Genomic DNA, 20326 nt, shown 5'->3' with positions numbered 1-20326 from the left:
CTGCAAGGTCATCTGATGGCAATGCTGCAACTATTATCATTTTTGTTTATATTCTGCCTTTCTCATTGGGACTCAAGTATGATAAAAAAATTCACTCATTCAGTAAGCAGATTACAAAATGATAACATCAGTCAATCAGGAAGTGGATTACAAGATGTGATATTTGAATATAACAGCAAAGATTCCTAGTAAATTAAAATAATGCAGTTGGGCTGGCATTGTAGAATGGGGGGATAGCTACTAGATGACCTCTAAGGTCCCTCTGATTGCTTCTTCCTCCTCCAAATTCCCACTTGATGGTGACATTTCCTGGCATTCTACTCTTGCAAGGATTTGCCAAAGGCAAAGGGATGGGCCCATCCAAGCAAGCTTTCTTGGACTTCAGCTGTGCTCAGAATTCAGTCATTTGTTGCAGCCTACTCAGCTTTCCCTTGCTGTTGGCTCACCCTGAAACCAACGACATGTCCTTGTTTTCAAGCACGGCTGCTTGATCTCCCATCCCTTTCTCAAGAGGCCACTTGTGGGGATTTAAGTCAGTAGAGAGTTCCCAAGAGAAAGGAGCCTCTTTGCTTGAGCACTGCGTTGCAACTCAAAAGCTGCAAACATGCCAGCTGAACATAAGGCATCAAAAGATGGGCTGAAGGGAAGGCAAGGCTGGCATCATTTCCAAAGGCCTGGCCTTACCTCCGTGCTGGTTTGCTCCTGGATCTGGACACAGCAAACCCCCCCCCCTTGTCTAGGAAGGAAAGAAAGAGCCTGTTGACTCTATTCTTTGAGGCCTTGAGACTCCCTCCCAGGAAAAGGAGAGGCTCCAGCTATCCCTTTGCTTAAAGGGCAGCTGACGCCACTCTAAATGGCCACATTCTTATGCTTTTCACTGGGCCTCTGTTGGTGCCGGTCATGGCCACAAAGGGGCATTCAAGGCCTTTTCCTTCCTGTGCATTCATGGGCTGCAACCAACTTAGGGCAAGGGCCCCAGATGATGGATTCAGCAGCTGTTGGCGGCTTTCTGGGGACAAAAGCACCATGGGGCTTTCCCCATGCGTGCCAGGAGTGTGTTGATGGGGAAGGCAGAAACCAGACCCTGGCCTGCTTTGCCACAACATGGAAAACCAGCTGGTCCTGGGAGGCTGCCAAGAGTCCCAAGCACAGTGAGCACCTGCAGGGGTGGGGTGGGCCAGCCAAGGAAATGGGAGCACTGGGAGAGATTGACTGCTGTGAGTCCAGTATGGAAGAGCTGCCATTTGCAACCAATACCAGGTTTAACAGGACAGCCAATGTAGCTCTGTGCTGTGCTGTGCTGTGAATAAGGGCAGGCTAGAGACAGACTCCACTTCTCCGAAAACAACTAGCCCAGGACAAAGGCCCTTTACCAGTCCTCCTGTAGCAACCCACTTTTCGGGCCAGGAAGGCTGGAATGGCCTCCAACCGGTGGGGCCTGCAGTGCAGGGAGCCACTGCCTGAGTCAGAAGATTAGGGGCCCGGCGGGGATGCCCGTCTGTCCATCCCAAAGTGCCTGGTCCCGCACAAGAATAGGAAGGTACGTTCCCCTGGGCTATTTATCGAGGCGACGAGGCGTCCCGCAGGCTGGGAAAGGCTCTGCCAAGGGGCCTTTGCCGAGTGGCTCGGAGCCCCTTTCAAGCCCAGTCACAAAAGGCAGCCCCCACCCCACCCTGGACTCGGAGAGAAGGCGTGCTACGTCAAGCGGGCGCAACCGCACCGAGCCCAAATCAGAGCGCAAAGGATGGGGCCAAGAGGCGGCGTTGCCGGCGCCAGGAGATGCCTCTGCCGGGGAGAGGCTGGCCCCGGTGCCTCCTCTTCCCTCCCTCCCTCCCGCGCCCGGATGGGAAGGGGCCTGCCTGCCTGCCGGGGCGCGCCTTCGCGGCTGGCCCCGGGCCCCTCCTGGGTCGCCGACGCCGTTGGCCTGCGCCCAAGGCCCCGCTGCCGCGCAGGGCCAGCCCCCACCCCGAGCGCCGAGGGCAGGCTCCCGCGCCCTCCGCAGCGCCAGCCAGCCTGCCGCTCGCCCCTGGATGCTTCGCTCGGCGGGTGTCCTCCTCGGAGGTGAGTCCCGGCCGGCCGCACCGGCTCTCGCTCTCCCTCTTGCTCTTCCGAGGGCGCATTCCTGAGGCCTGAGTCAGCGCCCGGCCCGCCCGCCTGCCTTCCGCGCCGGGCCGCCCTTCGGTCTCCAGGCCGGGCCACTCACTGAATGGCCGCCCGGGCCCGGCTGCTTGCGCGCTCAGCGGCGGAGCGCGCCGGGGGTGAGTGAGCAGGCAGGCTGGAGGGAGCGGGTCAGGCGACACTGGACTGGCCTGGACTGGCAGGCCGCGCCCGGGACAGAGGCCGGCCGGGGCGCTTCACTTCGCCTGGCCGCGGGGAGCGCCGTCGTTCCGAGCCGGGGCCCTCAGGCCGGGTGCCCGTGGAGGATTACAGCGCGCGCGGACTCCGGGGCATGGGCGGTCCTAGAGCCCGGGAAGCTCCCGAGGGAGGGCAGTAGGCCCCCTTTGCGGCCGGCCGCTCTTGCCCGTTGGCCCGCCTGGGAAGCGCGGCGGGCGCTTTCTTCCCCCTCCCTCTCTGCCTTTGAACTGGCGTTGCTCTCCCGCCTTTCTCCCCGGGTTGGCACCCCGACGGGCTCGCTCCAGGAAGGGGCAGCCCTTGGAGCCGGGGGCGTCGCTGGCAGGTGAGTAGGCGGGGCCTGACCGGCGCCAAACGAAACCCCGTCCCAACGCCCCCCCCCCCCCCGCGCACCTTTTTGGATGGCTCCGCAGCCAATCGGGCGACTTCCTGATTGGCCGCCCGATTGGAACCCAGGGTGGGGGACTCCGGCACGGGGCTCGCGGCAATTCGGGTCCTTTCCTGTCTTGCGCTTTGCTCCTGTGGGTCAGGCTTTGAACTCTCGGCGGTTTGGGGAACAAACCAGTCCTCTTTTGCACGCGTGTTGATCTTTTGCTAGCATTCTTCTCTTCGACGTGTTAAGTCTGAATGGTGGCCTTAGCTCCCCTAGACTTTGTATGGAGCAGCAGTGCTGCTCAAGGGACAGACCCTACGGCTGTCCTAGAATGATGTTTGTGCCTGGATTGGACCCTTCCGGGGCACCATCAGCTATCCTAGCGTAGCAGTGTATGTGTGTGGTGGGACACTTTCCAACTACCTGTGGAGCATTATTTTAACAGTGCTGTCTGTCCTGTAGCACTACATCAAATATCTTCTGACAATCAACAGATGCCACATTTAAACGGTCCTCCTATAAGAATATAAAAGTCCTATTCCTTTCCCCTGCAGAGTTTTTTTCTTCCTTCAAGTGCTGGTATCCAGGATTTGGCGCTGTGATTCTCGGTTTTCTTTGACTCCAGAAGGTGCACAGGGGTGTCTAAAACAATCTCATCCTCTGAACCACATGGGAGCTCTGGCGTGGGTTGGGGGTGCCATTGTTTCCAGCTTTCCTTCTGCCTCTGTAGGCCGGAGCTCTGTGCACTATTGGACCCCCTCCCTGCTTTCCCTTGATAGCAGCCTAGGCCTGCTGGCCGTTGGAAGACTATGTCTGAGGTTCTGGGAGCCTTGGCTGAGTTGTAGAATATGGAGCCTGTTGTGTGTTTTGTGGAATGCAAGAGGCCGAGCAGTTCTGAGGAGAAAAATAACTGGTAGAGAAAAGAGGGAAGGCCTCTCGTGGTTGTTGTTGGGGCAGGGAGAGAATTCTGGCTCCTCCAATTTCCTCCAATTAGCTGAATAGTCCTTCACATAAAATTTCATTCTTACAGCTGGGATCCCACCCCCAAACCACTCTTGCCCCGAAGGCGACTAGATGGATATTTTCTTAATATTAGCCAGCTGCAGAGATTGGACCATGGGGAGTTCCTCACAGGATTGTTTGGAGGCTGAATGCTCCAGACCAGGAGATGAATGGAGAGGGGAGTGATGCCTCACTGGCTCTGCCTTTGCCCCTGTCTCTTTTCTTCCCCTGATCATGGGAGCTGCTAGGGAGGGTGGTCACGGCCCTGTCAGACACCCAGATTGGGCTGCTTCTGTGAGCAGTGCTCCGCACTGTGGGATTACTCGAGAGGGAGGAGTTTTGATCCATGGCCCGTTCAGTGGATCACTAGGAGGCCCAGACTGCACCCTGAGGGAATTCTCCACCACTGCCCCTTTCCAGTATTATCCCTTCAGATTCCCTCCCACCGTGAGTCCATTGAGCTCTGGTTGTCAGAGGTACTTTCCCCATTCCTTTGATTAGTTTGAGGAACTGAGTCTGGCCAGGCTGCTGCTGGAGAGGAGTGCAAAGGGGCCGTTGTCACAGGCTGCCCTTTCTATACTCGTCATGGCTGCAGACAGACCCCGGCCAAGGATGTGTCAGAGCCAGAACTCCATGCCTTGCTTCCGGGTTTTGTCCAGGCAATTGTGGACTTCCTCTGGGAGGAGGAAGTCGCAAATCCTATGGAGAGTAACAAAATAATCCCAGTCCAGCAAAGTGGAAGCCATGAGGTTGCTGGAGCGACTCCTGTCATATCTTGGGTGAGCAAAGGGACCTCTCTGCTGTGACACTGGGCTCGTGGAGCTTTGGCTTGGGTGGAAGAGACATTTTGCTGACCCCTCTGACAGCCATCCAGATGCTTCTCTGGCCACTGAGGAATGGTCTCTGGGTCCAGGTGCATAACCTGTCTGCAGGGATCTCCTCAAGGACCACCAATGAGCTATGCTGTATAAGACCGAGGGGCTTTCAAGGTGTAGACCATTCTTCTGGTGCCTAGAAAAGGGCTGTGCTTGTCCCATTGCTCCCTTCACCTCTTGGGATGGTGCTCCTTAGCACCTTCCTGCTTCAGAAAGCTTCTTGCACCTACATGGGTTGGGTTGCAGGGCTGCCCCTGCCCTTAGTCGTGCTGCAGTTTGCTCTGCAGATGTTTTGGAGCAAGGAACCTCGGGAGCATGTCTCTGCAAAATGCCAAGACAAGAAAGGGATTGGAGCTGTGGGCTGCAGATTCCTCCAGCTGATCCCTCTCATCCTGGAATCCACTGCTATGTCCTCTGAGAAGATCTGAGAACAAGAATGCTGTGGGAATATCTGAATATGAAACTGGCTTTTCTGGTTCCAGATAAAGGCACGACTGCCCAGATCTTAGGAATGCCTCAATTGATGCTGGGCGGGAACAGCCTCCTATTTTGGGCAGCTACTCAGGAGGAGCCTGGGCCATGGCCATGAGAGGGGACTGCCTATACCCCATTTTTCTTTTTCTCCCCTCAATGCTGTAGCTGCCCTTTGTCAAGAGCTCACTGGGGACACATGCCGGAAGGGCTCTGTGGAGTGTTGCCTGCTGTGTGGTGTGGGTCCTGAGTGCCTCAGGTTGACTTGTGAAAAAGAGAATGGCCCTTCAGCTGGGCTTGCTCCTTCCTTTGCCACGTGCAGTGGCTTTTGTGGGCTAGATGGCAGGACTGACCAGTCCACCTGGTGCCACGGTGACCCCACTCTGAAGATGTGTTGTGGGGACAGCCTGGGGTTGAGCCTGCGCACAGAGTGCCCTGTGTGTGAGGGCAGCAGCCTGCTGAGGAGTGGTTGGCCTCTGGTCAGCGGAAGACAGGATGGGATTTTGAAGACACCCAGTCAAGAAGGCCCCCAGAGGGCTGCTTCTTTCCTGGCTGCTGCTGCTGGAAGTGGTCTGCTGAGTGAGTCAGCCCAGGGGGGCTGGCCTTCTCAGGGAAACCTGGGGGCACCTTCTCAGCTAGACACAATGATTAGTGTATCCTTGGGCGTTTCAAAAGAGTGGCCCTGAGTTTGTTTCTTCCTCAGCAGCCGTGGCTTGTGTGCAGCCAAGCTCACCCTTCCCCCGCCTGTACAATTGTTGTGTGTTACTGGGTGTCTGCAGGTTCCCAACATCTTCCTGTATGGGAATCCTGCGGTTTGTGAAATTGATTGGACTGACTGAAGATCGGGAAGGGGAGACAGCGAAGCAAGAGAGATGGATTGGAGAGAGGCACTTATTTGAGCTGCAGGTGTGAGGGTCCAGAGGTGTGGAAGAGGAAATGCTTTCAGGACGAATGGCCTGATGGGGTCTGAGGCAGCTTCAGGTGTTCTTGCATGTTCCTAGAAGACAGTATTATATGTGATTTCCTCTCCTTGCATGCTTGAGATGAGCATTTCTTCAGCCAGGGAAGGATTTGTGTGTGTGTGTGTGTGTGTAGGTGCGCATGCACCAGCTTTGCTGTGTTCACTTTCCAGTCTCCAGTTGGAAGTGGGAGGGGGGCATCGGCATGGAGGGTGGAAGCTGAAGCTCCTGACAGTTTCAACAGGGCAAAGTCAGCCGGCATAGAAGCTTTATGCAGACAGCGTGGGAATTCCCATCTTGTGGGTGGTTTGGAATGCTGAGGACCACGAGGCCCTGGAGTTGGGCCAGGTGGGTGGGGGATCTACGGCCCAGTGGCTCCCTCCCCCACACTGCAGAGCTCTCTCTGTCCAGCTGACTCCACCTCTGCTTTTGAACTCGGATGCGTTGCTTGTGTCCCAGTCAGCAATGGGATGGGAGGTGGGGGAGAGGTCTAGGCTGCCTCCTGCCAAAATCCTAGCATGGAAAAATTAACGGGTGTCAAGTGGAGAAGAAGTAGCAGAGCTTGAAGGGGTGGGGGGAGGTGCTTTTGGACTACTAGTTTCTTGCTGGGCTCTTAACCTTGAGTTCTTCACAATCCTCGGAGGCCCATCAGGCATGGGACTTTGGACTTGGCTCTTTGTGAGGTTGTGAGAGCAAAGACCTAAAGTGCAAGGCGCATTCACACGTAGCTTCTTGGTGTACCTCTGGGATTCCTCCTGCTAATTCTTAGCCATGTATGGGGCATGTATGTACATTTGGGGGGAAGGTCCTGGCTGTATTATTAGGGAGGCCAGCAGATGCTGAGCTTCTGGCCCGTGAGCAGTTCCTCTTCCCCCTGGTGAGAGTTGAGCCTTGGAATATGATAAGGGCAGGAGTGCCCTGCTATCTGTGCCCGAGAAGGCCATTCTTGGAGCTGGGCACTCTCAGGGAGGGTGGGGAGGCAGCAGCTTTCTTGAGCTCATCTGGTAGGATGGAGGGTGGCTTGGGAAGAGACCTGGGCCATTGGCGGGGCATTGCCCCTCTTAGCCTGGAAGGCTGGGAGCATGCTCCCATTTGGAAGCTGTGTGCTGCCTCCTTGGAGGTGCCATTCTTCTTCCTTGCGCTTTATTGCATGCTCACGCTTCATGTGCTTCTGCTCTGTGGTAGGGCCAGCCAGCCAACTTGGTTGCCTTGTTGGAGACCAGCATTCTGCACCCCTTCCCTCCCCGCCTTAATCTCGCTGCCCTTTCTCCAGGCCTGATAGCTGAGCCAGGAGGATGTCTGACGTGCGCCGGGACAGCACAAGCAGCTTGCAGAGGAAGAAGCCACCGTGGCTGAAGCTGGACATTCCTGTTCCAATGGGGGTGGCAGTGGCTGAAGAGCCGGCTTTGGCACAGGTACCCGGGGAGGGGCAGCTGCAGAAGGACTCTCCCCCCCCCCCCCGGCATAGACATGTGTCCGTCCACCTTTTGTCTGTCCTCACCACTGCCTCCTGCTCCTGCTGGCAAAACAGGCCGTTTGCTGAGACAGACAGGACTCCTCAGTTCCTCACCCTTGAAGACTTAGGGTTGCCCAGGGTGCTCTTTGCCCCACTAGCATGAGACCTCCAAGAGTAGCAAGAAACCTTGCGGACTCTGCTTAGGTACCCTCTGGTGCAGCCCACCATTAACTAGCAGGATCTCATGCACTCTTTGGTTTCTCCCACAGCCCATGAAATGCCAGGCCTTTCTGCGAAGTGTCAGCATGCCCGCAGAGAACACGCGCTTCCCTTCTCCCCTGAATGAGTTTCGGCGGCCAGTCCTCCAGCGGCAGACGTCAATCACCCAGACCATCCGGAGGTAAGATCTAGCCTGTGGACCTTGCAGTCATCTTGCCCTGCCTGCAAAGGGCCAGTAGAACCCTGTCCAGCCTAGGTGGTGGGGAGAGACTCCTTTGGCCGCTGGCCTTGTTAGATTGTGAGCGACTGGGGATTTTTTTTGTTCAAATGTATATTCCGACTTGTGAGCAGATCGGGCTGAGGAAGGGGGGTACACTTCTGTGGGGCTTCCCAGGGTGGGATCATAGTGGCCACCCTCCTATGGGCTCCTTGGTATGTATTAAGACAATGCCAGTAAGCCACATTGGTTGCCAAAGGCTTTCTGGAGACCACTCAAACTTTTTGCATAGAAAAGTATGGATGAATTTGCAGGGTTTGGGAATAAAAATTTCACAGAGCACCTTTGCAGAAGTCTGTCTCTTGCTGTGAGAGGCACCGTGGCTTCCTTCTGAGCTGACAGAAACAGTAGCTGGGTTGTGGGAGTTCTGCATTCAGCAGAGCTATCCGGACTGGTTTAGGGTACTGTGGAAACAGTGTTAAAATCCCCACTCCAACCTGCCATCTTGTTTTACACGAACAGAGAGATTGTAAATGCCCGAGGGAAGCAGGAAAGTAGACAGCTCTTTGAAGAGCTGCTCACGATCCCCTTCTTCCGCATCGTTTACCCATGTAAATGTTTTGGGGATGAGGTAACCTCAAAACTTCCAAGAATATCCCATGGCATCATAGAGAGGAAGGATATTTCCTCTATGGAAAGCCAATCTGAGGAGCGATGCCTCCGGACACCCTCCCTGATGTCATGAAATGAGGGTATCCTTGCAGAGACAAAGTGGGCACAAGACCCTCTTTGGGGCCTAAGGAAGAAGAGCCCTGAACAACTCTGAGGGGGGGATGGACTCCTGGACCCTGTATTCACCTCCTGCCCTGAACCAGAGTCCTTGTCTATGGTCTATGGGTGCCCCTCTCACCATGTTGTCTTGACAGATCTGCAGCTTGGCATCGCTTGTGCCTTGCCTCTGAAAGGGGACTTTGCCTGGACTACCCATGGGGGTGGCTTGCAGTCTGGTGTTGTAGTGCCAACATTGCCAGTAAAGGCAAGCAGGGCACTTCGTTGGCAGTCCACATGGGCTCTGCCATGCAGCCTGCCCTGACCCCAACAGCTGTGCCAGACCTCCCGTTTGCCCCAAGCCCATAGAACAAGCAGAGTTCTTGCCAGGACTGGTGGCAGCAGCAGCCCCCCCCATCCCCCCTCAGCTCTCTCTCCTTTGCAGCAGGCAGGTGCGTTTTGAGAGGATTCAGACCTTGCCCGTTCATGGGCGCCAGGTGGGCAGGAGGCCCCTGAGAAAGCGCCAGTCACTGCCCAGAACGTTCTTCAGGTACCTGCAGTGCTGGTGTGACACCTGCCCCCCCATTTCCCAGTGCATGTGTGTGAGTGCATGGGGGACCCTCACAGCTCCTGTCCTGCCCAGCTGCCAAGAAGGGAGGTCCTGGCTTCACATCTTCAGAAGCACTGTCTGCCTTCTCTTCACTGGTATCAAGGACAGGCTCTTTCTCTTGGTCAGGGGAAAAGCCAGAAAAGGGCCACAGCTTAATACCTGTTCCCCTTGCCTTTCTGTGATGGTCAGGGTGCCATCCCAAATGTACCAACTTTTTAAAGCAGGGGCAAACAACCATTGTGGCTCAACTAGCAAAAACCTGAAGCGTCTTATCTATGAAAAAATGTTGGTTGCTGGCAAACCAAAAGCGGTTGGGTCAGCCAGACATGCTTGAGGCAGTGACAGGCATAAGCCATGCCTGTTGCTTTCTCCTGCACTGCTGGCCCCAGCCATGCTGCCAATGTTTTGGTTGCCGGGGTGGAAATCTGGCCTTGGAGGCCAAGCACAATGGTCTGGGGTTGCCTACCCCTGCTTTAAAGCCACAACTGGCAGGGCTGGATTATGAGGGCAATACACAGTTTGCCTTCTCTTGCCCTGAGAGAGGTGCATGAGTGTGCGGAGGGAAGAAGGGTGTGTTGCTGCCATAGTGCGTTTTTCCAGCCAGTGCTATGGCAACTGCTGTCTCTTGCCTGCTGCCTTTTGGGCCAAGGCGTCACTGCCCCTGTCTAAACCTGCATCTGCTACACAGAGAGATTTTCCTTGCTCACACTGCAAGCCTGAGTTTGCCCCCATTTTGTCTTGGTGTATACATTCTCATTGTCCCCTGGTGCTGTGAATAGCCCCCCACTAATGAGAACTCTCCACTGATGCTGACCTCTCACACGTGCCACTAACAACAGCCACTGCGCAGCTAACTCCTCACCCACCCTCAGCTCTTCAGCTGGGCCAGGAGCCTTGGCAGCCATTGGGATACAGTCTCCTTGCCAAGGCTGCTGGGTGGTTCTGCTAGGCCAGAGTGTGAGGCCTGGTCTGGGCCCAGGGGGAATCCGGTGACTCATGCAGCAACTGTGAGATTGGAGGAGGATCCCTGGGGGTGTTCTGCAATATTTTTTCTATGCCCTCACCGTGGGTTTTCATGGGCACTCTTTGCTTTCTCAGGGGCACTGCAGACTGGTTTGGAGTTAGCAAGGAGAGTGATGCCACACAGAAATGGCAACGCAAAAGCCTGCGCCACTGCAGCATGCGCTACGGGAAGCTGAAACCTCAGGTGATCCGAGAGATGGACCTCCCGAGCCAGGACAACATCTCTCTGACCAGCACAGAGACACCTCCTCCGCTCTATGTGCCCCCATGCCAGCTGGGCATGCAGAGGGTGAGTTGTTTTCTGGGTGGCTGCTTTGCTTAGGGAGAGAGAAATTGCTCCCAGCTGTCCCAGGCCCCAGTATTTCAGATCCTACATGGAGGTTTGGGGGTGACATTTGCTCAAGCTAGAGTTGCCTGTTTGAACCCTGGTCCTAAGCCAGGGAAGGACAGAGTTGGTGGCTTGCAGAAGCCTGGACCCTGGAGTGGGGAGCTTCTAGGAATAGACCACTTGGGGGATCCTGTAGGAAACAAACAATGCAGGTGGATCTTCCTCCCCCTGCCCTTGTGCCCCACGCCTTCCCCTAACCAGAGGCCTCTCCTTGGTGGCAGATAATAGACCCTTTGGCACGTGGACGGGCCTTCCGGATGCCTGATGACACTGATGGCTACAGCATGCCTCACACACCAGTCACACCTGGTGCTGCATCTTTGTGCTCCTTCACCAGTTCACGGTCTGGTTTCAGCCGCTGGCCCCGGAGGCGGAAGAGGGAGTCTGTTGCCAAGATGAGCTTCCGGGCAGCAGCGGCTCTGGTGAAGGTAAATCTTTGGTTGTATTTTTCATGGGGGTTGGGGAACATCAGGGCTGATATCTGAGGCCAGCATTGTTGAGCCACTGCTGGGTCTTGAGACCCCTGCCAGAGGGTGTTGGCAGCATTGTCCATGGGGCCCCAGGAGAGATGTCAGCCAACGTTGTCCCCCATCTTGCTCTTCTGCCCCACAGCAGAAGATGGGTGGCTACTGGCTGAGTCTGTGCCCCAGTAGCAACAAGCCAGCGCTGCCATTTCTGTCTAAGGCTGGTTATCCGAGAGGGAGCCAGCGGCCATCAAAAGGGAGAGGAGTGGCTGTTACTAGCCAGCACAGCTGCACTGGTGAGCCAGTCAGGGGCTGCACAGCTGACCCTTTCCCCCCTGGCCAGTTAGCTGAGAGCAGAAGCATCACCTGGGTGGCCTCTTGCTGTGGGCTAGTCCTGATCAAGGAAACGTTGGTTGTGCACAATCACGAGCTGGGTCTGGGGGCATCTGGCACACCTAGCAAGAGTGGCACCATCTTGTGGGAAAGCTGTGTTATATTTCCTTGCCTTTGACTTTTGATTGCCTTCTATTTCTTTAGTGTTCCACGCTTTATGGCTCTAGGTGTGACTTCTTAGCAGGGGTAGTAAGCCATTAGCATAACCAAGAACTTGAGCGCCTTGTGCTGGGAACTTGACGACTCCTATCTCCAGCTCCCAACCAACCTGCCAGTTCTCATTCTGCCAACCGAATGCAATATATTCGTGAAAACTAACTATAACCTCAATAAATTACTAGTACAATAAATACTCTTGTGTGAATTATTTATATTATCTTAAGCAAAAGTCTATTACAAGTATTGTAATTTCTCCATCAATAGTCTTCAGCCTCTTAATACATGCAGTCTTCCAACCCCCAGATACTGTACATAAAGTGCTTGTGCATATACAAGTAATTCCTATGAACTGATACCATTTACAGTGCTAGTAGACAATATTGCAGCAGTCCGTTTCAATTCCAATAAACCACAGGTAAGAAGCCAAGTCCATAGGATATAGTTAATAATGTATAGATCGATGAGGTGGATGGAAAAAGAAGACCATCTGACGGGTTGACCGGTTCTCTTCTTAATCCCATTTCTGTTCTTTATACCATCTTGATGGTATAATAAGATGGCTGAGCTGACGTCAGTTTCACTTGCTTTTGAACCTTTATAAAAAGAAATCTACTGTAGTAAAGTTGTTAAACATAAACTACAACCAGATATATAAAAATAGAGTCATACTCGCATGCTATTCAATTAGGAATTACACAGACGTCAGATAATGCTCCATGGGAAGGCCGCATGCATACAGAGTGTTTAATGATCATTTATACAAATCATTTAGAGCTGACAGTCATGCACCAAAAGATTTAAAGAAACATACTTGCCGAATGTTACAGGAGTATTTATTGTACTAGTAATTTACTGAGGTTGTAGTTAGTTTTCACGAATATACTGCATTCGGTTGGTCTTTTTTCGTGATACTCTCTGTTTTGCAAGTTCTCATTCTGTAGCAGGGTTCCTGTCCATGGACAAAGAATAGCCCCAATATTTGAAACACTAGGGCGAATTCTTGGGCGGAGGGCATTTCTCCATGGGTCTTTTTCTATAGTCCTGCCTTACAGCCTTGCCGGAAGGTGCCCAGAGTAGCTGCCTCCCTGCAGATAAATCGTATTCCATAACATGTGAGTACACTGGCCTATGTTGGAATGATGGTGATTAGCAATATAAAGCTGTGTAGAGCTCATGCCTGCCTCTTTCCAATCATCGTAGTGTAAACTCCCCAACTGTACAAGGAGGCCATGCACATTTCTGAACCTCTTGACTAGCAGCTGCCTGTGCGCTCTTCTCCCTGGCAGGGCCGCTCTGTGAAAGACAGCACGCTACGGCCGGCCCAGCGACGCAGCTTCACTCCAGCCAGTTTCCTGGAAGAGGACACAGTAGACTTTCCAGATGAGCTGGACACCTCCTTCTTTGCCCGGGTGAGGAGGCTGGCCAGCGGCATCTCAGTGGGATTGGGGCTCAGTAGGGCTGGGGCTCTATTGATGAGCATTCCCTTTCTTGCTAGGAAGGAGTCCTTCATGAAGAACTCTCAACGTACCCCGATGAAGTGTTTGAGTCCCCCTCTGAAGCAGCCATCAGGGATGCTGACCTGAAACCCCCACCAGTTCAGCCGGTGCTCACAGGCGGGGCCTTGGACCGAAATGAGCTGGAGAGGAGCCACTTGATGCTGTGAGTCACAATGCAGGGAAGTAGGGTGTGGTGTCAGGAAAGAGAGAATCCTTGGTGGATGCAGACCACCACGTGTCTTTGACATGGTCGGGGGAGGCATTCTGGTCCAAGTCCTCCATCTCTTTATCTTGAGAATTCATGTCTTCGTTATTCTTGTAGTGTTCCACCCCTTCCTCCTCTGCTGCCATTTTGCCATCACCTGGGTGATATGGGAGACTTTTGCCATCAGTCCTTGTCAGTAACTTCTGCATTTGGACCCTCACCCAGCCAGCCATTCCCTGTATTTTGTGGTGACCATTAATTGTCCTTTGTTTCAGAGCAACCTCTGTGTTGTATAGAGCCAGTGGCCTGAATCCTGACCTCATGATTCACAGCTAAAATACAATAAAATCCCTAAAAGATCAGGAAATTAGAGAAATGGGGGTGGGTTCAGGAAAGGATTATGCCCCCCAGGGGTGTGGCAGCTATGCCTAGGCCTTGCCCCCAAGCTCTCCTGTCAACATTCAGAGCTGCTTGAAGGGGAAGCACTGCAGGTTCCTTCATTCAGCTCCCCCAAGCATCACAAACCTCTGGAGCAGGAGGGGGTCCCAGAAGGACCTGGCCAAGGAGGGCATGGCTCCTTGCGTGCAAAAACATGGGGCAACTTCTTGAACAGTATCTAGGAAAAGGCTAGAGTGAGGCCCAAGCCCAAAAGGACAGGAGAAAAGCAGCGGAGAAACATTCCCTCCCTCCCTTGGGCCAAGGAAAAGCGAGTGCTGAGATGCAAGGACTGCTCCAAAGTCCTGAAGGCACCTTATGGATGGGGGGGTGGGGGTACTGCTTAGTCTGGGGTGGAAAGCTGCCCAGCCTGCTCCATAACACTTGACTGTGGTATGAGGAAGCAGAGCCCCCACTCTCCCCACAGGATCCCACTCTCCCCACCGGACAGGATCTTCTTTGGGGGCCAAGGCGGTGGGAAGCAGCCTCCACGTGCCTGGGATATGGTCTGGAGGGAACTTCTTATTTGCTTCATTTTGGTGGGCAGGGGCAGGGGGCGGGGAGTGCATCCGCAAGGCAGGCTTGGGAAGGTTCATTGAGTCTTGCAGCACACTTGACCCAGCAGCCTTGTAAAATCCAGCAACTGGTTTAGAGGGAAGTAGGAGAGGGGCTGATTCTGGGTACTTCCTACCCTTGGCCCGTCCTGGCACAAGCCTTCCAGCTGGTAGGGAGGAGGTCACCATTTTAGTTTGGATCATTAGAGGGCAACCAGCAGGAAGATACAGCATCTGGTCAGACCCCTAAAGTGCAAATCTCTCCACTCCCTGGTGCAGGTTTGTCAAGGGTAGGAAACAGAACTGCATGTTCTTACACCCCTCACCCCACGTATTTTGAGAGCTGGTGGGGCCCATGCCTGCCCCACTGAAGCTCTTCAGTAACCCTTGGGGAGCTGATGTGCAGGGAGAGGGCTGGAGGAGCCCGTGGCCGTTTCTTAAGGCCAGGTGGCAGGGAGAACAGCCTCCCTCACATTTGCCTTGAGCCTCTCTCAGGAGCTCTGACTTGCTTTCATAGCCCAGTGTAGTTGTTACTGCCCAGCAAGGACCTCCGGGGAGACCAGCTGACCATCCAAGTTTGGTGTGGCTGGGTCTTGTGCTCCTGGCAAATGTTTCAGGTAGAGAAGGAGCAGGAGTAACGGGGTGTGCACCTGGACTGGCAGAGGAGTCTGAGAGAGCTAGCTGGCTCCTGCCCCAGTCCTTGGCCAGAGGGAGGGGTGCAGGAGGACATGGGGCAATGGAAGATGTTTTTTCTGCCCTATCATGCCTTTCCCCTATGCTTTGTGTCTTAGGCCACTGGAACGTGGCTGGCGGAAGCAGAAAGAGGGGTCTGTGTTCCAGCCCAAGGTACGCCTGCGCCAGGAGGTCGTCAGCCTGGGTCTGCAGCGGCGCGGCCAGCGCATCACGGTGCCTGTGCGGAAGCTTTTTTCAAAAGAGAAGCGCCCCTATGGGCTGGGCATGGTGGGCCGACTGACCAACCGCACGTATCGCAAGCGTATCGACAGCTATGTGAAGCAGCAAATCGAGGACATGGATGACCACCGGTGGGTGCAGAGGAGCTGTCGGGCTGCAGCCTGGTGGGGCAGGCCCCCTTCCTCCACGTCTGAGCCTCTCTGTCTTTCTGTCCTCTATGCAGGCCCTTCTTCACTTATTGGGTCACCTTTGTGCATTCACTTATCACCATCCTGGCCGTTTCAATCTATGGAATTGCCCCTGTGGGGTTTTCACAGCACGAGACTGTTGATTCGGTGAGTTGGAGGAAGCGTGGCTGTTCGTGAGTCCCGCAGGGACCAGATTTCAGTGGGGTAGCTGAGGGCAAAAAAAGGAAGTCCTGTGGTAACGTGAAGACTAACCAAGCCATGGTGGCACCAGAGACATGAAGCATTCCATTCTGTTTGGAAAGGAACAAGGCGCCAAAGGAGGGCTGGGGGGGGCGGGGTCCTAGCACGGAGAGGCTGAGGCTCAGGTGTAGACAATATTGAACTTGAGCGACCAATTATCTGACTCATGGGTTTGTGGAGTTTGGCTGGGATACACCAGTCTTCAACTAATGTCCATAAAGGGAAGCTGGCATACACTTCTTTAAGTATCTTGCTGAAGGCATGAAAAAACATGAAGTCACCCCTCCCTTACCCACACACGATTAGAGTACCCTGGGTTACTTAACAAGTTTTATTACAAGCCACCCACAAAATTACAGTCAGGGGAGAATTATTTCCTCTACCAGAAAATCTAGTAGAAGGCCAGGAACTGGAGCCTTGCAGAAGATGGTGCCTGGAATCCAGTAGCTTCTATCTTCAGTAGGAAGATGCTTAATAGCAAAAGACTTAGCTCTGTTTGCAAGTGGCAGAGCTAAGAAATGGATGATGCACTGGCAGAATCTGCTTCCGCAAACTTCCCTAGCAGTGCACACCTCAGCTTGCCCTCCCACTGGCATGCATGCATTTAATCTTGTCTGTTACAACCGAAGGCAAGTTGGCCCATTGGTTAAAATATGAAAAAATATCAAAAGATTTCTGTACACCTAAATGTTACATCTCTATGAAATTAATAAAAAGGACTAAAAGTTAACAGGAGTGTAAACAAACAGGTAAATATTTATTCTCTGCCCTTCTCCCCATTGGAGACCCAAATCAACTCAACATTGTTCTCTTCTATTTTATCCACACAACAGTTTTGCAAGGTAGGCTGGATTGAGTGTATGTGTGTTTGGCCCAAGACCACCCAACCAATGTTCATGGCAGAATGGGGATTTGAACCTGGGTCTCCCTGATCCTAGTCTGACACTCTAAACACTACACCATGCCGGCATAATTTGTAATGTTTATAAAACACAACAAAATTGAGTAAATATAAAAACTGAGCTTGCCTGTTTAATTCCATACTAAGAGAATAATAGGTTTTGCTTGAATTGGCCCTGTTGATCATGGTGAGGGGGGACCTCAAATCTCTCTGGCAGGTCTTGAGAAACCGAGGTGTTTATGAGAATGTGAAGTATGTTCAGCAGGAGAACTTCTGGATCGGTCCCAGCTCGGTGAGTGCCTGTGCCAGTTTGCACCCAGGGAGCACTGCTGCCTCTGTTTGATTGCCACCACCTCTCAGGGGGCCTGGGGCAGGAATACTGTGGTAAATATTAGGCAGACAAGGCCCCAGAGCAGTGGCGCACGGTGCCTCTGCTGCTGTGGAGCTGAAGCTGCTGTCCTCCTTCTCCCAGGAAGCTCTGATCCACCTGGGGGCCAAGTTTGCCCCTTGCATGCGGCAGGATCAGCAGGTGCACAGCTTCATCAGCACCACCCGCCAGAAGGAGAAGCACTCGGCCTGCTGTGTGCGCAACGATAAGTCTGGCTGCGTACAGACGGCCGAGGAGGAATGCTCGGTGAGTCTTCCCCTTTGCCTCCCTGGGAGGCTCTTGCCTGACTGCCGGGGTCAGGGGCTTCGCCACCCCCCATCAGCCTGGGTTTGATCCAGTAAATAAATGGGTGCTGTACATTCTGCTCCTACCCACTGGTGCCTCTTTCCTTTGCAGTCCACCTTGGCGGTGTGGGTAAAATGGCCGCATCACCCCAGTGCCCCCCTGCTGGCAGGAGACAAGAGGCAATTTGGATCGGTTTGTCATCAAGACCCCAGGTAGGCTTTGTCCCCATCCCCCCCACCCCCACCCTCTGGGCCTTAAGCTGCTCCCTCGCCCTTGACTTGCTTGCCCAGGGGAGGTTAGAGCAAGTTCTGCAGAAGAGCTCCTTTCTAGCGTCTGGGAGCTTCTAGCCCCAGGGAGTACCTGGGGGTCTGCCAGTGCCACTCTTGTGACAGCTTTCCCCTCTACAGGGTATGTGAACAGCCAGCCTCCATGGACCCTCATGAATGGCCCGATGACATCACCAAGTGGCCAGTAAGACTAGCTGAGGGCTGCATGCTGCAGGGGAGGAGCAGCCAGGGCTGGGAGGGGCTATAGATTTCTTTAAATATTTGTCTATAAGCAGAAATCAAACATCTTAAGAGAGGTGGAATGGAAGATGCTACAACCTGTTGTCCAGCAGCTGCATAGATTCTCAAGAGAGGCAGCCAGTCCAGGCCTGAGAGCTGAGGCAGGATTGAGCCAGCTGAGCTAGAGGGGCAGGATTTCTATAAGGAGCTTGGAAGACCCCTTCCCGCTTGTACCTTTTGCTCAATGACTCAAGTGGTGGAATGTCTGCTTGACATGGAGAATATTCCAGGATTGGTCCCTGGCACTTTTGATTAAAGGGATCATCAGGTAGAAGATGGGTGAATTCTCTCTTTCCCTGCCACCGTGGTTCACCACTCTGTATATCTTGCTTCTCCAGATATGCACCAAAAACAGTGCTGGGAACCACACCAACCACCTGCACATGGACTGTGTGATCACTGGTCGCCCCTGCTGTATCGGCACCAAGGGAAGGTAGGGAGGAAAGGCAAACCATGTCTCAACTCATGAGCTCAGTTGAGCCTGTTTTTGCAGGGGGAGGGAGGAGACTCACCCAGATTCTGGTTCATTATTCAGTTCCTGTAGAGAGGCTTGTGGCCCAGGAGCCATGCTCTACCTGCCTGTTCTCTGGCCTCTCTCCCCCCAGGTGTGAGATTACCTCTCGTGAGTACTGCACCTTCATGCATGGCTACTTCCATGAAGAGGCCACTCTCTGCTCCCAGGTACCCTCTGCTGCTAACTTACCGCTGGGCTGGGCCAGGCCAGGCTTCTGCCCATGTTGAGTTCAGCCCTTTCTCTTGCCAGGTGCACTGCATGGATGATGTTTGTGGGCTTCTGCCCTTTCTCAATCCGGAGGTTCCAGACCAGGTTTATCGCCTTTGGCTCTCGCTCTTCCTTCACGCAGGGTAATCCTGGAGCCAAAGTAGCTAGAGGGTAGCTGCAGGCCGGCCTACCTGCCTGCCCACCAGCTGGGACATTGCTTTCTCAGTCTCCCCCCCCCCCCCAAGCATTAGTGATTAGCAGAAGCCGGGAGTGGGTTGAGGAGGACCAAGTTCAGATTGGAGGGCAGCCCCCTTCCCTGCCACTCAGAGCAGTTCCTGTCCTAAATGTTTGTGCCATCTGACAGGATTCTGCACTGCCTGGTGTCGGTGTGTTTCCAGATGACCATCTTGCGAGACCTGGAGAAGCTTGCTGGGTGGCACCGCATTGCCATCATCTACCTGCTAAGTGGCATCACAGGGAACTTGGCCAGTGCAATTTTCTTGCCCTATCGAGCTGAGGTATTATTAGACTGCCATGATTTTTCTGAGATTCAGGATGCTCTGGGACAGCTCTATCCCAGGGCAACCTCCCACATGGGCCTTTTACTTATAGCTCTCTTGCCACTGCTGCAAAGTTAGTGTGGTCAAGTTCCCTTCAGCCCTGATAGCACTCAGAGGCGGCGGCTTGGACTCACATCCAACGGCTGCTTTCCCTTCCTGGGAATGAACCTGTTCCCTCTTCTGCAGGAGTTTGGAAACAGACCCCAGAAACAGACATTGGCAGGGGTTTTAATGGAGGCAAAAGGTGGAGGGGGGCTTCCCAAGCTAGAGGAACCCTACCTTTTTCAGACAGCTGGGGACATCAAAGGATTAGGATGCAGGCAGAAGTAAATGAGAAACAGGGCTGTGTCAGTTTCATGTCTACCTACTGGTGCTCTCTCCTTCTATAGGTTGGCCCAGCAGGCTCCCAGTTTGGCATTTTGGCATGCCTCTTTGTGGAACTCTTCCAAAGCTGGCAGATCCTTGCCCGGCCCTGGCGGGCCTTCTTCAAGTTGCTGGGCGTGGTGCTGTTCCTCTTTGCCTTTGGCCTCCTGCCATGGATCGACAACTTTGCCCACGTCTGCGGCTTCATCAGCGGCCTCTTTCTCTCTTTTGCCTTCCTGCCCTACATCAGCTTTGGGAAATTTGATTTGTATCGGAAGCGGTGCCAGATCATCATCTTCCAGCTGGTCTTTGTTGGACTCCTCTCTGGCTTGGTGGTTTTGTTCTACTTCTACCCTATCCGATGTGAATGGTGCGAATTTCTCACCTGCATCCCTTTCACAGACAAGTTTTGTGAGAAGTATGACCTAGATGCACAGCTCCATTGAGCAAAAGCAAACACCCTATGCGTCTTGCTTTCATCACCCAAGCTGCCTTATCCGAGAGACTGGAATGTTTACTGCATACAGAACGTCTGTGCCTTGTTCAATTTTGCAGCACCTTTTCTGAACCTTCTATTTTTATTGTGCTAGTTTCCAAATGGCCTTTTTAACAAGATTTGATACCTGTTGTCCAGGTGGTAATTAAATCACGAGGTAGCGTTTTAGCTACATTTCCAAAACTTCTAAGCCATTTTCATTCTGGTATATACTACTGAAAAACACAGCCTGAATCAGGCATGCATACATACCTCGTCTAATATTCAGTGTTAAGAGAATTGAAGTT

General features: G+C 53.6%; 1 protein-coding gene across 3 annotated transcripts; it reads left to right on the top strand.

The window, feature by feature from the left end:
- Positions 1-1817: 1817 nt before the first annotated feature.
- On the top strand, positions 1818-20216 carry RHBDF1 (rhomboid 5 homolog 1). Of its 3 annotated transcripts, none has more exons than XM_054994975.1 (19): positions 1818-2061; positions 7306-7447; positions 7758-7888; positions 9141-9242; positions 10401-10614; positions 10935-11141; positions 13016-13138; positions 13225-13388; positions 15211-15462; positions 15555-15666; positions 16878-16952; positions 17133-17294; positions 17445-17545; positions 17741-17804; positions 18238-18332; positions 18505-18580; positions 18663-18763; positions 18985-19138; positions 19570-20216. In XM_054994975.1, exons 2-19 carry the CDS (start codon positions 7328-7330, stop codon positions 19987-19989), a joined length of 2673 nt encoding a protein of 890 aa, XP_054850950.1. In that variant the 5' UTR covers positions 1818-2061; positions 7306-7327; the 3' UTR covers positions 19990-20216. The 3 variants fall into 3 exon arrangements, with proteins under 3 accessions (XP_054850950.1, XP_054850952.1, XP_054850951.1); XM_054994976.1 differs by lacking the exon at positions 1818-2061 and adding an exon at positions 2173-2258; XM_054994977.1 differs by lacking the exon at positions 9141-9242.
- The last annotated feature ends 110 nt before the right edge of the window (positions 20217-20326 follow it).

Source organism: Eublepharis macularius, chromosome 12, assembly GCF_028583425.1.
Source record: "Eublepharis macularius isolate TG4126 chromosome 12, MPM_Emac_v1.0, whole genome shotgun sequence".
NCBI lineage: Eukaryota > Metazoa > Chordata > Lepidosauria > Squamata > Eublepharidae > Eublepharis > Eublepharis macularius.
Note: the sequence above shows the minus strand (reverse complement) of the source record. Positions and strands in the feature narration are given on the sequence as shown.

Coding starts and splice junctions, on each gene's coding strand:
- RHBDF1 (XM_054994975.1), top strand. CDS start 7,328: ATGTCTGACGTGCGCCGGGACAGCACAAGCAGCTTGCAGAGGAAGAAG. Junction 10,615..10,934: donor GCCAGCTGGGCATGCAGAGG/GTGAGTTGTTTT, acceptor CCTTGGTGGCAG/ATAATAGACCCTTTGGCACG. Junction 18,581..18,662: donor AGGCCACTCTCTGCTCCCAG/GTACCCTCTGCT, acceptor TTCTCTTGCCAG/GTGCACTGCATGGATGATGT.